Source organism: Sapajus apella, unplaced genomic scaffold (genome assembly GCF_009761245.1).
Source record: "Sapajus apella isolate SASKATOON/1434 unplaced genomic scaffold, GSC_monkey_1.0 scaffold412, whole genome shotgun sequence".
In the NCBI taxonomy this organism is placed as follows: Eukaryota; Metazoa; Chordata; class Mammalia; order Primates; family Cebidae; genus Sapajus; species Sapajus apella.
The window spans coordinates 1,508-15,053 of record NW_022437348.1 but is presented as its reverse complement, the minus strand read 5'-3'; the positions used below and the strand labels follow the sequence as shown (position 1 = coordinate 15,053).

The 13,546-nt window shown below is 40.6% G+C and overlaps 1 gene segment (V, D, J or C); it reads right to left on the bottom strand.

Moving 5' to 3' along the window:
* Positions 1-9,824: 9,824 nt before the first annotated feature.
* LOC116545858 lies at positions 9,825-13,135 on the bottom strand. The segment is given in 3 exon segments: positions 9,825-10,280; positions 10,367-10,565; positions 13,013-13,135. Coding segments are annotated over 2 exon segments (351 nt in total).
* Between the last annotated feature and the right edge of the window lie 411 nt (positions 13,136-13,546).

Genomic DNA, 13,546 nt, shown 5'->3' with positions numbered 1-13,546 from the left:
CATGGTTATTCTCATAATAATAAATGGCAATTTCAATGTGGAAAACCAAGAACTATCATGCATCGATGGTGGAAATTCAAAATGCTACGTGCACAAAATGAGACTTTTTGGCACTTCTAATAGAAATAAAAATAGATTTAATATGTGAACTTGTGTTTGCATTCCAAACTATTTACAACACTGATTCAGAAATTGACGTTTACAAAGATTTGTTTAGAGGAAGTTCTGTATCAGATTTGTTAATGTGATTCATTCTCTAATCCCTGAATTTGCTTACAGGACAAATGTATGAGAAATCTCTCAAGTAATTAAAATTTCTCTAATACATATTAATATGGTTCCTTGTTTAATGACTTAATGTCATTTGCTAAGAAAGTCTTTAATCTAATATTCTTTGTCGTCTCCTCCATTCCAGCACAGCTGCCCCCTTCCTGGATTTTCTGGCACTCTCAGGATGCGGTTTTCACACTGGGTGTCTCACACAGTAATACACAGCTGTGTCCTCAGATCTCAGGCTGCTCAGCTCCATGTAGGCTGTGCTCATGGACGTGTCCTTGGTCATGGTGACTCTGCCCTGGACCTTCTGTGCACTGCGCTCCTGACAGCGTTTCCAGCACCTTCCTGGTGTCCTGATCCACCAGGCTCTTCAGTAGAAACACTCTTGGTTTACAGATTTTCCCCGTGATGCATAATTAGAGATGGTTTTCTCATCTCACAGACAATGAGTATCAGAAGATAAAACAGGAGTGGGATTTCTTTATAAACTCTCTACTCACAGAATAATTGTCAAGAAATTTGTGTTTTGAATAATTTTGGGTTAGTTTTTAACTTCATTTATTAGAATGTTGTGAAGTATTTACATACTATTAGTTCATATCCATAGATCCTCACCTTTCCATATTGATTTCCGACTCACTAGGTCTGTGCACCTGCCACACTCTCAGATCCTCCACTGCCCTGTCACTCACACAATGTGAGCAACATTACTTAATACTGAAATCTTAATTTCTTATTCATAGAAATATAGTGACTCCCACAATTCTGTATTCATTGGATTAGCAAAACCATCCCTATTCTTCATATTCTTACTATTAAGATATTTATAATCCTAGAAGCTCACTTTAAAAAATAGTTCTCATTGCCTTAAATTGTATGAATGGTTCAGAGGCTATAGGTTATGTTAGGGCACATCAGCAACCTGTTGTACTTATATTTTAGCTTCTTTTCTGACAAAGGAAGATCCAGTTCCTGAGAGGAAACCCCAGTCGCCTCCTGTGCACCTGCTCCTGGGCTGGAATCTGTGCTGCATGGCTCCCGAGTGCCCCCTCGAGCCCAGCCCTTGCCTCGCAAGGAGGTTCCTGTTGGGGCTCACAAAGCATTTCCCACCAGCTTCTCTAGCCCAGCATGAAGTGGCTGTGTCCTGGTTTAGAATTCCCCTTCAGTGGCACCATATGCTGCTGACACCATCTCCTGAAACAATCGATTAGCCTTACTAAACCTGCTGAACTCTGCAGGGAGATCTAAAGCAAGGATTCTATGACACATGAGGGAGCCCCTTCTCTGAAGCTCCAGATGCACTGAATCAGTGGACCCATAATGAATCCAAAAACTTACAGGGGATTTTGGGAGTGCCTTGTTTCTTCACTGGGCTCTTGCAGGTGAATGTGGCCCCTGAGAATACCAGCAGGTGCAGACACTTTCAGATGAAAGCCCCCTCTATATCCACTACTCCGATAACACACCTCTTCCTCGTGCCTACCCTGTAGAAAGTGCCTCCTACACTGACACTAGGCCCAGGTGTCTGACTTTTTTCTCCTGGAGATCTAAAGCAAACAGGATACAAGTGGAGACTTGGGAAGTGCATGCAGCATGTTATTTTCATTTTCTCACCTAGGAACCCAGCAAAGGCCCCATGATATAAGAAACTGAGGTGAATGAGGGAGTTTCCAAGACGTTGATCATAAAGATGGTGATGTCAGAGGCTTCAGATTGCTCTGCTGTGGTTGTCTGCTTCTCTGCCATTGTCTTTTAGTTTTCCTGTGTTCTCCTCAGATACAGTCTGTGCATTGCTACATTTTCATCTTTAATCCAGAGCCATCATCCTGGTTAGAATGGATTGTGCAGTGCAGGTCAGCAGTGCCTGTTCTGACAATGGAAACCTAGAGACTCGATCAGCTTCTGTTCCTTGACTGTGACCTTAACCAGGTGTCTCCAGGGGAAAAGCTGAATTTTCACCTTCACTCCCTTTTGTGATTTCAGCGTCCCTGGACTATTTACTTACATCTTACCCCTACTGGCTAATTTTACTCATTTGTATAATAATGGAAGAATGGGGGAGAAATCTGGAATGGGAGATTTGTCTTCCTTCACATAGGATAAGGTTCTATAAAGTCCTTTCCTTTAGAAGCTTTTGAAAAAGGTTCCTGGTATATTTCCCAGTAATTAATCATCTCCAATCTGACCCATAGGTAATGTAATTGGATTGTATTTTTTAGAATCCAGAGGTTTATGGAGAAAAAGTCCAGAAAACATAGAAGTATAAGACCCTCTGGAACTGTCACATTTGACGAGTCCACATCTGTCTTTCAAACGCCTACTGCGCTTACCACGTAAGTGCCCTCAACAGCTTGTGGCTTCTGCAGCTTCTGTTCCAGTTTTCAAGTGTCAACTGCCATTCTGGACGTGTCTGTCTCTCCCGTTGTTTTGAGTGGGTATTTTTTTTTTTTTTTGGCAATTTCGGTTACTTAATAGATTCCAAAAAGTATTGACATTTAGATTATGCAGATTTCTTTTGATATAAAAATGAGGGTGTTAGAGCATAAACCAAAAGTACAATCAAAGGTCACCATTGATGTGTTATTGGAGGTAGAATTCTGATCTTATGACATATAACTGGCACCTGGTCTGACATGAACAGGCAAGAAAACTAAGAAAGGACATGGCACAACATTTTTGAAAAAGTCTCAGCAGTTTTAATTTTCTTCTGAGGAAGCTGAAATTGTTAAAGTAAAACAGTGTGACTGGTCATGTCTTAGAGGATGTTGTATTCTGGAAAGTCTCTTTAATTTGTGCTGGATGCAGTGGGTGCACCCGGCCACCTAAACATGAAACAGGTTCTCTTATTCTTTAAACACAAGATATTCCCATGAGAAAGCCATTCCCAAGTGAGTTGCAGACCAGGGAGCAGGAGATGGAGGTGTCCTTGGCTTCCCAGAATTGCTAAACTTGAAGACGAAGGCCACCTCTGAGGGGCAGAGATCCACCTATGAGTACATTACATCAGCTCCATCTTCAGGAATCTCTGGCTGTGAGGGAGGATAAGGAATGTGATTTGTTTCTTTCTGCTCACCCAATGTGCTTCAGAGGAAGTGAAACTGAAAATTATATATATATATTATATATAATATATATATATAATATATATTTAAAAAGTATATATAATATATTATATATAATTATATATTATATATATTTAATATTATATATATTATATATTTTTATATATTATATGATATAATATATAAATATATATTATATTTTTTGCCGTGTTAGGGGAGAGAACATGTATAATTCATGGCAATACAAATGCTCACTCCATAGCTTGCAGAAGGAGCAAGTGCACAATTGAGAGAAGGAAGCACCCTGCCCCAGGAAGCAGGTGCCCTAAGATCACACCCTGAGCACTGCACTCTCGTGGCCTCTTCCTCTGAGCTTCACTCAAACAAGGTGTGAATATAAAATTGCAGCAGTAAGTTTACCTGTAACCCTTTAGATAGGAGCCAGTGTTGTTTGGAGTTGTTATCACTACTGCTGTCCCCACCCTTAGAAAGCAGAACAATACCTGTGTGGCCCCCTCATCTCAGGCCTCAGATGATCACATTTCAGAGGACACACCTGCTTTATTTCTGTCACAAACATGGTACTGTATCCTCAAAAGCATGTGTACCTTGTTATAGAATTTATCTTAATTAGATTACATTGGATAAAATTAAAATTGGTGACACTTCAATTTTCTTTATGATCTCTTTTTTTAATTATACTTTAATCTCTGAGGTACATGTGCAGACCTTGCAGGATTGTACATAGGTATACACACACCATGGTGATTTGCTGCATCCATTCCTCACGTCGCCTACATTAGGTATTTCTCCTAATGTTATCCCTCCCCAAATTCCCCCTGCTATCCCTCCCCTAGCACCCCTACCCCCAACAGGCCCCAGTATGTGATGTTCCCCTCCCTGTGTCCATGTGTTCTCATTGTTCAACACTCACTTATGAGTGAGAACATGTGGTGTTTGGTTCTCTGTTCTTGTGTCCGTTTGCTGAGAATAATGGTTTCCAGCTTCATCCATATCTCTGCAAAGGACATGAACTCATCCTTTTTTATGGCTGCATGGTATTCCACATTGTATATGTGCCACATTTTCTTTATCCAGTCTATCATTGATGGGCATTTGGGTTGATTCCAGGTCTTTGCTATTGTAAATAGTGCTGCAGTGAACATACATGTGCATGTGTCTTTGTAATAAAATGATTTATAATCCTTTGGATATATACCTAGTAATAGGGTTGCTGGGTCAAATGGTATTTCTATTTATAGATCCTTGAGGAGTCGCCACACTGTCCTCCACAATGGTTGAACTAAATACACTCCCACCAACAGTGTAAAAGTGTTCCTATTTCTCCACATCTTCTCCAGCATCTGTTGTCTCCAGGTTTTTTAATAATAACCATTCTAACTGGCATGAGATGGTATCTCAATGTGTTTTTGATTTGCATTTCTCTAATAACAAGTGACAATTAAAATTTAGTTGAGGAGGTTTCTGAGCAAAGTGTGGATGGAGTGTTCTGATTTATCCTTGCTTAATGTAATATAATGTGAGAGGAGATAGATAAAGAGGAAACTATTGAGCAATGTGGAATCAGGTATTTTATAAGTAAGGAGAATTCTCACATCTTCTGGAAACCCCATAAACTTTTAAAAAATAAAGGAACATTAGGACATATTTCTATATTCTGGATGCATGACTAATATAAACTTAGATTTACCTGCAAAAGAGATACACAGAAGATGAACATCCTGCAGCAGATCATTTTGCCGAATAGGCAGCTTTATACTAGTTTGTAATATTACCTAAATATTCAAAAGATAAACTGCAGAGAGATCCAAGTAATAAATTATAACAATTCAATATTAGATGACTGGTTGAGAGAAATTTGAACTAACATTATTTTGATGAATCGTATCTCAATAATAAAACTGTGTCTTATGATACACCTATTCAAGAGGGTGCTTGAGTCAATAGTTTCTACCTCCTCTACTTGGGAGTCTGGCACAACCCAGCATTCTCTAAAACTTGGAGGCCACTAAGAATAGAAACAGAGTTTTGAATATTGCGAAGTTATGAACTTTTGAGAGATTCACAATCACTGACTTGGGTGTTTGGTCAGGGTGGTCTCTATGAGCCTATTTTTTTTTCTTTTTGTTTTTGTGATGGAATCTCACTCTTGTTGCCCAGGCTGGAGTGCAGTTTCACAATCTCAGCTCACTGCAACCTCTGCCTCCCTGGTTCAAGCAATTCTCTTGCCTAAGCTTCCCAGGTAGCTGGGAGTACATCCACCAACATGCCCAGCTAATTTTTGTATTTTCAGTAGAGAGAGGGTTTCACCTTGTTGGCCAGGCTGGTCTCAAAATCTGGACCTCTGGTGATCTGCCCACCTTGGCCTCCCAAAATGCTAGGATCACAGGCATGATCCACCATGCCAGGCCTATGAGCTGAGTCTTTGAAGAGCGTGGCTCTTGGTTATGATGGACAAAGAGCTGTTTGTTATGATGAACAGACAGCAACAAAGACAGTCAAGGAAAATGAAGAAACAGGAGAACATGGTCTAAACAGAAGAACAACATAAATGTCCAAATGGGCATCAATAAATAAAAAGGTATATGGATTACCTGGCAGAAAATTTAAAGTAAATATTAGAAACATGTTTAATAAGTTAGTGACAGCCTGCAGAAACAATGTGAAAATTTTAACAGAGATAAAAAATTTAAAGAGATCTAAACAAAAATATTGGTGTTGAAGAATACAATGAGTCAGCAAAAAATTTTACCAGAGCACCCTGTGGTAAAATTTCCTCCCCCCTAGAGCAGATAGCCCTGAAATTTCCCTAGACAGTAATCACCATTTCCTTCCTTCCACCTTCCAGATTGTCCTCAGAGATGCCTCGGACTCCAGAGTTCAGGTTCTCACATGGTTGTGTGACTTTGGGTGAAAACACCCTGAAACACTGAGTGGCTGTTGGCCTTGATCACTTGATCATCATCCGCATTTTAGTTGATGACATTTTTTACCTCAATTTGAAGGAAAGAAAATAAATCTATAGACTCTACTGAGCCCAGAGTTACTTACCTCTCTTTCCCTTGGTAGCTGCGAGTGTCGCCCCAAATATGACAGGAATCAATAAACACTGCAGTTCTCACAGCACTTTCTTGGTCAGCTGGTCCAACAGTGTGAGGACCAAAACAACACAATTATTTTATGAGACTAATTCTGTACCCACTGCAGACACATTTCTCTTTTGTAGTGGGACCTCCAGTCCATCACACTCTATGATTATGGAGAAGAAAAGAAACATCCTTCAAATTTCCATCATACATGTGGCAGGAGAAACTGATATTTCTGTCCACTATTTTCCGGAACCAGGTGTTGTAGCTCCTGGCCACTGGGCACTGTAGTTCTCGCTGTTTGGGGGCATTTATGGATCCTGAAGAATAGTATTATCCCCAAAATGAATCTTCTTTAGTGATTAAATATTCTACTATAAAACGGTGACATAAAAACTCTGGTGTGTATCTCACATCATACTGTGGAGACTTAAGTCAACCCTTCCATTGTTCTGCTGGGGTCTTTGTTTCTTGGCAAATGTGAAGGAGAAAGAACTGCTGGATCTCATACTTGGGTCCCTGTGATCACAGAACACATTATGCAGTGTCTCATTTTAGGGAATAAAATATCCAGTAACTCAGAAAGGGGCACCAGTAGCTTCTCTCTGATTAAAAAAAAATGTGAAGATAAAAGTTAATCTTTCTAAGTATAAATTACTACCTGTCAGGCTTGGGCTTTAATTTTTTCAAACTGTCTCATATGACTAGTGGGCATCTTTACAGGGTTTAATTCTTTTGTTAGAGAAATGTGATGTCTTTCACTATCAGTTCAGACACTCGGTGAGAGGTGCTAGGTCAGTCTGCTTGGAGGTATCTCTGCTCAGTCTTTATTGTACATGTTAGGGAAAGTGGTGAAATAAAGAGAGAGGAGGCTATCACTTGTGTATCAGAATCGACTAAACTGCAGAAGAGCATTGTACTATGAGGTATTCATACCCTTCTACGCAGCAGAACAGATTTCCCTTGCTTTCAATTGCTGGCTTTCTTACATTAAATATAATTGCATGTACTTTTACTTTATGTTTTTTTTAATTCTAAGCTATTGCCTGCTAATTTAACGAAAGTAAGCAACAGTAAATTTTAAAATTAACAATCAATTACCTGTACAAGTAACTTAAAATGGGCGTAGTGGAGACGCCAAGTAGAGATACCAGAAAATAAAACCAATAAAGAAAAACCTTGGTAAGTTTAGAGTAGTCAGTGAGCGCTGAAGCCATGAGGAGCTTGTGTTGACTTTTATATGAGAAAGATCAATTATATTTGACATCTGGAAGGCTGGTCACACCAGTGAGAAAAATCTGTAGAGTGATCTGCACAGATCAGAAATTAGACAGTGATAAAGTCACGAACTTGCAAAACCAGCAGACCTTCAGTGTATTCAGCATTCAGCTCTTTCTATTTCGTCAAAAAAACAGATGGGTTATATCTGCTTGGAAAATGGAACAGTTAGTGCTTTCTAAGCTGATTCTCCTGGGAAGCGGCTAATGATGCTCTGACCCAGGATTGTGAAGAGGACGTTGACCCCTGGTGGTCGCTGTCGGCAACATGGGATGCTCTACACTGGTGGGTGCCTTTGTTACTGTTTTGTCCACAAGAGATTTAGGCTGTCATGTTCTGCATGCAGGTGAGTTCTTAAACCTCAGATGAGGAAAATAGCATGGCCACGCAGAAGATGAGAAAATTGAAGACCTCACATCATCAACCACATTCCACGAAAGAGAACTTTTTACACAGAGAGCAGGTATGAGCTGGGAAGAAAGGTCTGGGGAAGATCATCCATCAGAGGACACACCCAACCTGCTGGGACTCCCTGTGGAAGGAGGGTTTAAATGTTTGTCCTCAGCTAATCAGGGGTATTTCAAGACCTTTTCAAGCTTTCAGAAAGACAGTTTTCATAAACAAATGTGCAAACTTTACTCAGTTGTATTTTTCATAGTTTATTCTTCTTCTCTAGGCAGCACTACAGTAGGATGCTCTCAGAATTCTCCCTGATCCTTCTTGAGCTCCTGGTGCAGGTCCTGGAGGAAAAGCCTGAATGGGAAGGGACCCCTCCTCATGTGCAGGTCCTGGAAGAAAAGCCTGCATGGGAAGGGAGCCCTCCTCATGTGCAACCCTGAGGCTGTCACGTCCCTCACCCACCATCACCCTGCAGTCACTTGGTAACCATCTCTGAGCTAATCTTACTGCAAAGTGTGGTTTTGGGCAGTATATTCACCAGGTGAGAAAACCCTTAAGCTCTCTTTGTTTCCGCATCCAAGTATCCCTTTCTGGAGCACAGGTTGGTTCTGATTGTGTGGTACTGGGTAATTAGTGGGAGTATGTTTTTGTGCATCTTATCATCTCCCAGAGTGTACCCACCATGGGGGTGACACCCACAGGCAAGCAGATGGACTTGCACAGCTGGAAGATGACAAACATTTTCATAACCTATGACCTCAGTGCTGCTCTTTCCCTGTAAGATCAAGCGTGATCATGCCTCTGGCTAATGTGCAGTCAGCAAGGGTGACCAGTGCCCACCCCTGTGAGGGCTCCTTCCAGGTGCCCACCCACTTTGTAAAGGGAAGCTTCTGTTCCTGCCTGGGTCCCATGCATGCGTTTGCATTTGCTGCATGAACTGCCTTATTCAGAACCATCACCCAAGAGGTTCCATTGTATCTAATGTAACTCCAGGACATCACACATGGAGTCTCTCATTGCCAGGGTCTACAAATCTCAGTAAAGTATGTCCATTATGGGATTCATCAGAACTTACTGACCTTTTAAAGACATGAACCTGATGCTAGAAGCTTAAAAATCTTACTCTTTGGGAAGGGGCATTGTAAACCAGAAGTACAATAAGCTCTAAATTTATATGTGTACATAGCCTCACCCACTTCCCTCTAACAAATATCATTTCCAGAAAGCTACTGAAAAATCCTATGGTGCTCCGAGATAATTTAGGCTTGTTATACTAGGGGATCACCAGAAAAATAAAGAATTAAGTGTCCTTGTGGATTCATCCATTGTAACTTATTTGTTACTGAGGTGCAGGAAGGTTGTAGTGGAGAAGGCTCTGCCTATGTAGGGCAAGGACTCATGGGAATTCTCAAACCTTCCAAGCAATTTCATTGTAATTCTAAAACAGATTTTGTGATATGGAGTGACAAAAACATTTGAAAGAAATCTTTGTCACTATTTGAAGAGTCATACTTAGTTTTAAAACATGATCAAGTAACCATGCTGCAAATTATTTATTCCTCTAATTTGAAACCTTGTTCATAGTACCACCTTCATGGAATGTTTGCATCAACTGTATTGAGTGTGGCCTTTCCCACTCTGTGAATTTGGCTTATATGATGATTATTGAATGGAATATTTCTCTTACAATTAGAGTATGTACTTGTTTCTATTGTTCTTTATTCTCAAATATATAACCCATTTTGTAAACAGCCTTGAACTTAATAACCACTTTTATCTCCTCAGCTCAGCACAGCTGCCTCCTCCCTCAGGGTTTCTGACACTCTCAGGATGTAGTTTTCACACTGTGTCTCTCATACAGTAATACATGGTCCCGTGTCTTCAGATCTCAGGCTGCCCAGCTCCATGTAGGTTGTGCTTGTGGACATGTCCCTGGTCATGGTGACTCTGCCCTGAAACTTCTGTGCATAACCTGTGGCACCAGTGTTGGTGTTGATCCATCCCATCCACTCGAGCCCTTGTCCAGGGGCCTGTCGCTCCCACTGCATGCCATAGCTGGCAAAGGTGTATCTGGAAGCCTTGCAGGAGACCTTTACTGAGGACCCAGGCTTCTTCACCTCAGCCCCAGACTGCACCAGCTGCACCTGGGACTGGGCACCTGTGGGGAGGACACAGAAGTGGATAAAATCCTCTTTGACTGGACCAGGATCCCTTCCTCAGCTTTGAGACTAGGAAACCCCTTACCTGTAGCTGCTGCCACCAGAAAGAGGATCCTCCAGGTCCAGTCCATGGTGATGCGCTCTGCCCACTGGGGCTTCTTTAGAGGAGGGATGTGGTTGTTGGGTGAGGCTTGCAGGGAACCAACGCATCTATATTTATCTCAGAAGACCCCAGGTCATTTGCATATTCATGAGGCACGGTATTTCACAGCTTAAAGCCTGATCTAGGACAAGAAGGAAAACACAGATGCCACCTCAGCCATACAAGAGTGGGATGCTGAGAGACCAATCCCTAATCCTGCCTGAGGAAATGCATCCCGTGCCCCATGTCTAAGCTTTCTGTGGACAGCACTCTTCCCACTGAAGAACAAGCCCCACCCACCCCAGGATGTGCTCCTCACTGTGAACCCGCATTTTATTGGCATAGAGATTACCTGGATTGTATCTGGGACCATCACTGTCTCTGACATTGAGCAGGGACCTTGATTCCATCCTGGTCCCATTAGGAACAGTCACAGCTCACTGGTAACACTGAAAAGTGGCAAATAGTTATCCACATGAGTGTCCAGCAGGGCCCATGGACAGTTCTGAGATCTGCTGGGCACTCCCAAGACAGGGTCCCCAGCACCTGCCTGAGAGTCCTGAGCTTCCAGGCTCTTCAATGGAAAGACTCTTGGTTTACAGGTTTGCCCTGTAATGTGTGATGGGTTCTGAGTTTTCCCTCCCAGACAGAAGAAATCAGGATTTGAAATAGGAATAGGAATTTGATTTTTTTGATGACTTCATAGGTCCCCAAATAATTACCAAGTAAGTTGCATTTTGAATAAGTTTGAGTTTTATTTCAAACTCCATTAAATATAATTATTTGAACTGTTTACATACTTTTAATTCATGTCCATAGATGGTCATCTTTCCATATTGATTTCTGATCCTCTGTGCACCTGCCACACTCTTGAATCCACCACTGCCAAGTCACACACACAACATAGGACACACTACTTAGCTCTGAAATACTAATATCTTATTCATTGGAATATAGTGTCTCCCACAGTTTTGTACCTATTGAATTAATAAAACCATCCATATCTTTCATATTCTCACTATTAAGATAATTATTATCCTAGAATCCCACTTTTACATATAGTTCTTATTGCTTTATTAAGTGATATAAATGGTCCAGATAAAAAAGAATATTTAAATGCATATCAGCAACTTGTGTACACTTATTTAGAATGATTTTTTTGAATAAGGAAGACTCAAGCCCTAAGAGAATATTTCTCACTATTTATCTCCCACAAATAAGTGAGAACACATCTTTTTTCTGTTCCTACATTCGTTTGCTAAGAGTAATGACCTCCAGTTCCATCATGTTCCTTCAAGGGACATAATTTCTTTCTTTTCTTAGCTGCATAGTAGTCCATGGTTATATGGACCACATTTTTCTCTATCCATTCTGCCAGTGATGAGCATTTAGGTGAATTCCATGACTATGATATTGTGAATAGTGCTGCAATGAACCTACATGTTTATATTCCTTTAGGCATATGTCCAGCTGTGGGTTTGTTGGGTCAAATGAAACTTCTGTTTTAGGTTATTTGAGAGATCACCACACTGCTTTCTACAATGGTTGAACTAATTTATACGCCCACCAGAAGCGTGTAAATGTTCCCTTTTTCTCCTGCAACCTTAGCAGCATATGTTATTTATTTTCTTAATTAGCTATTCTGACTTATGTATGATGGTACCTCACTGTGGTTTTGATGTGTATTTCTCTAACGATAGTGATATTCAGCATTTTTTCTTATGCTTGTTGGCCACATGTAGGTCTTTTTTTAAAGTGTCTTTTTATGCTTCAAGGTCACTTTTCTTCTTGTATGTTTGTTTAAGTTCTATTTAAGTTTTAAATGTTAGACCTTTGTCAGACATACAGGTTTCAAATATTTTATTTCCCATTCTATAGGTTTCCTGTTTACTCTGTTCATAGTATCTTTTGCTATACAGGAGCTCTTCAGTTTACTTAGATCCCATTTGTCAATTTTTGATTTTGGTTAAATTGCTTCTAGCATTTTCATCATAAAGTCTTTCCCAGTTCTTGTGTCCTAAATTGTATTTCCTAGGTTATTATCCAGAGGTTTTATAGTTTTAGGTTTTACATTTAGATCTTTAATCTACATATATTTTTTCAATTGATGCTGAAAAAGCATTTGATGAAACTAAACATCCTTTCATGAAAAAGAAAATCCTGAAAACATGGGTATAGAAAGAACACATCTCGACATCATAAAAGTTATATTCGAGAGACTTTCATGTAGTATCATATGGAATGATAAATAAATAAAAGTCTTTCCTCTTAGATCTGGAAAAGGACAAATTTCCCACTTCAACTGGTGAAGCATAAACCCTTCTGCTGCCACCATAGGCTGCTCTAACCTGCAAGCACCACCTACTGGCCCGATGGTGAAACTGCACGACCTGATACAGAGTCACCACCACTGCACAGCACATGAAAATGAGATTCGCGTCTCAGTGCTTCTGTGATTCCAGCTCCACAGAAGACCATGGGCCTGCTCACATGCCCAGTATATTACTACTACTACTACTGGAATTTGAAAAGGCCACCATGCTAAAGCTATTAATACAAAAGAAATCATGCAGAGTAGATGTTCCTCACCTGGCCATTTCCATCAAGGCTGCTGCTTTTGCTTGTCAGGCTTGGTGGCTCACATCTGTCCAGCTTTGTCCCTCTCTCAGGGGCTGAGCAGAGAACTCAGGTTACTGTACACTGTGCAATAGACCAGTCCATTGCCTGAGGCAACAGAGAACTTCTCCCTGTGCACAGATGTCAAGCATGTACTCATCTACTTCCACCACAGTCAGCTAGAATCTGCAAGGCCACCTACTAACTTGAAGGGTGAACTGAATAACCCAATACAAAATGTGCTGAGGCAAATGCATTACAAATGAGAAACAGTTCCTGAGGCCTCCACTATCTAGGACCTGAAGGAGGCCGGGTGACAACCGCCACAGTGTGGATAATTGTAATTCTAAATTCTTAGAATTATTAGAATAATTATGTAGGTTGAAATTATTTCAGTATCTGGAATATATAACAGTTTTGGTATAACACCAGTGAGAAAAATTTGTGGAGTGTTCTGTGTGGACCAAAAATCCGAAGGTGATAAAGTAACAATTATAAATTAAAAAA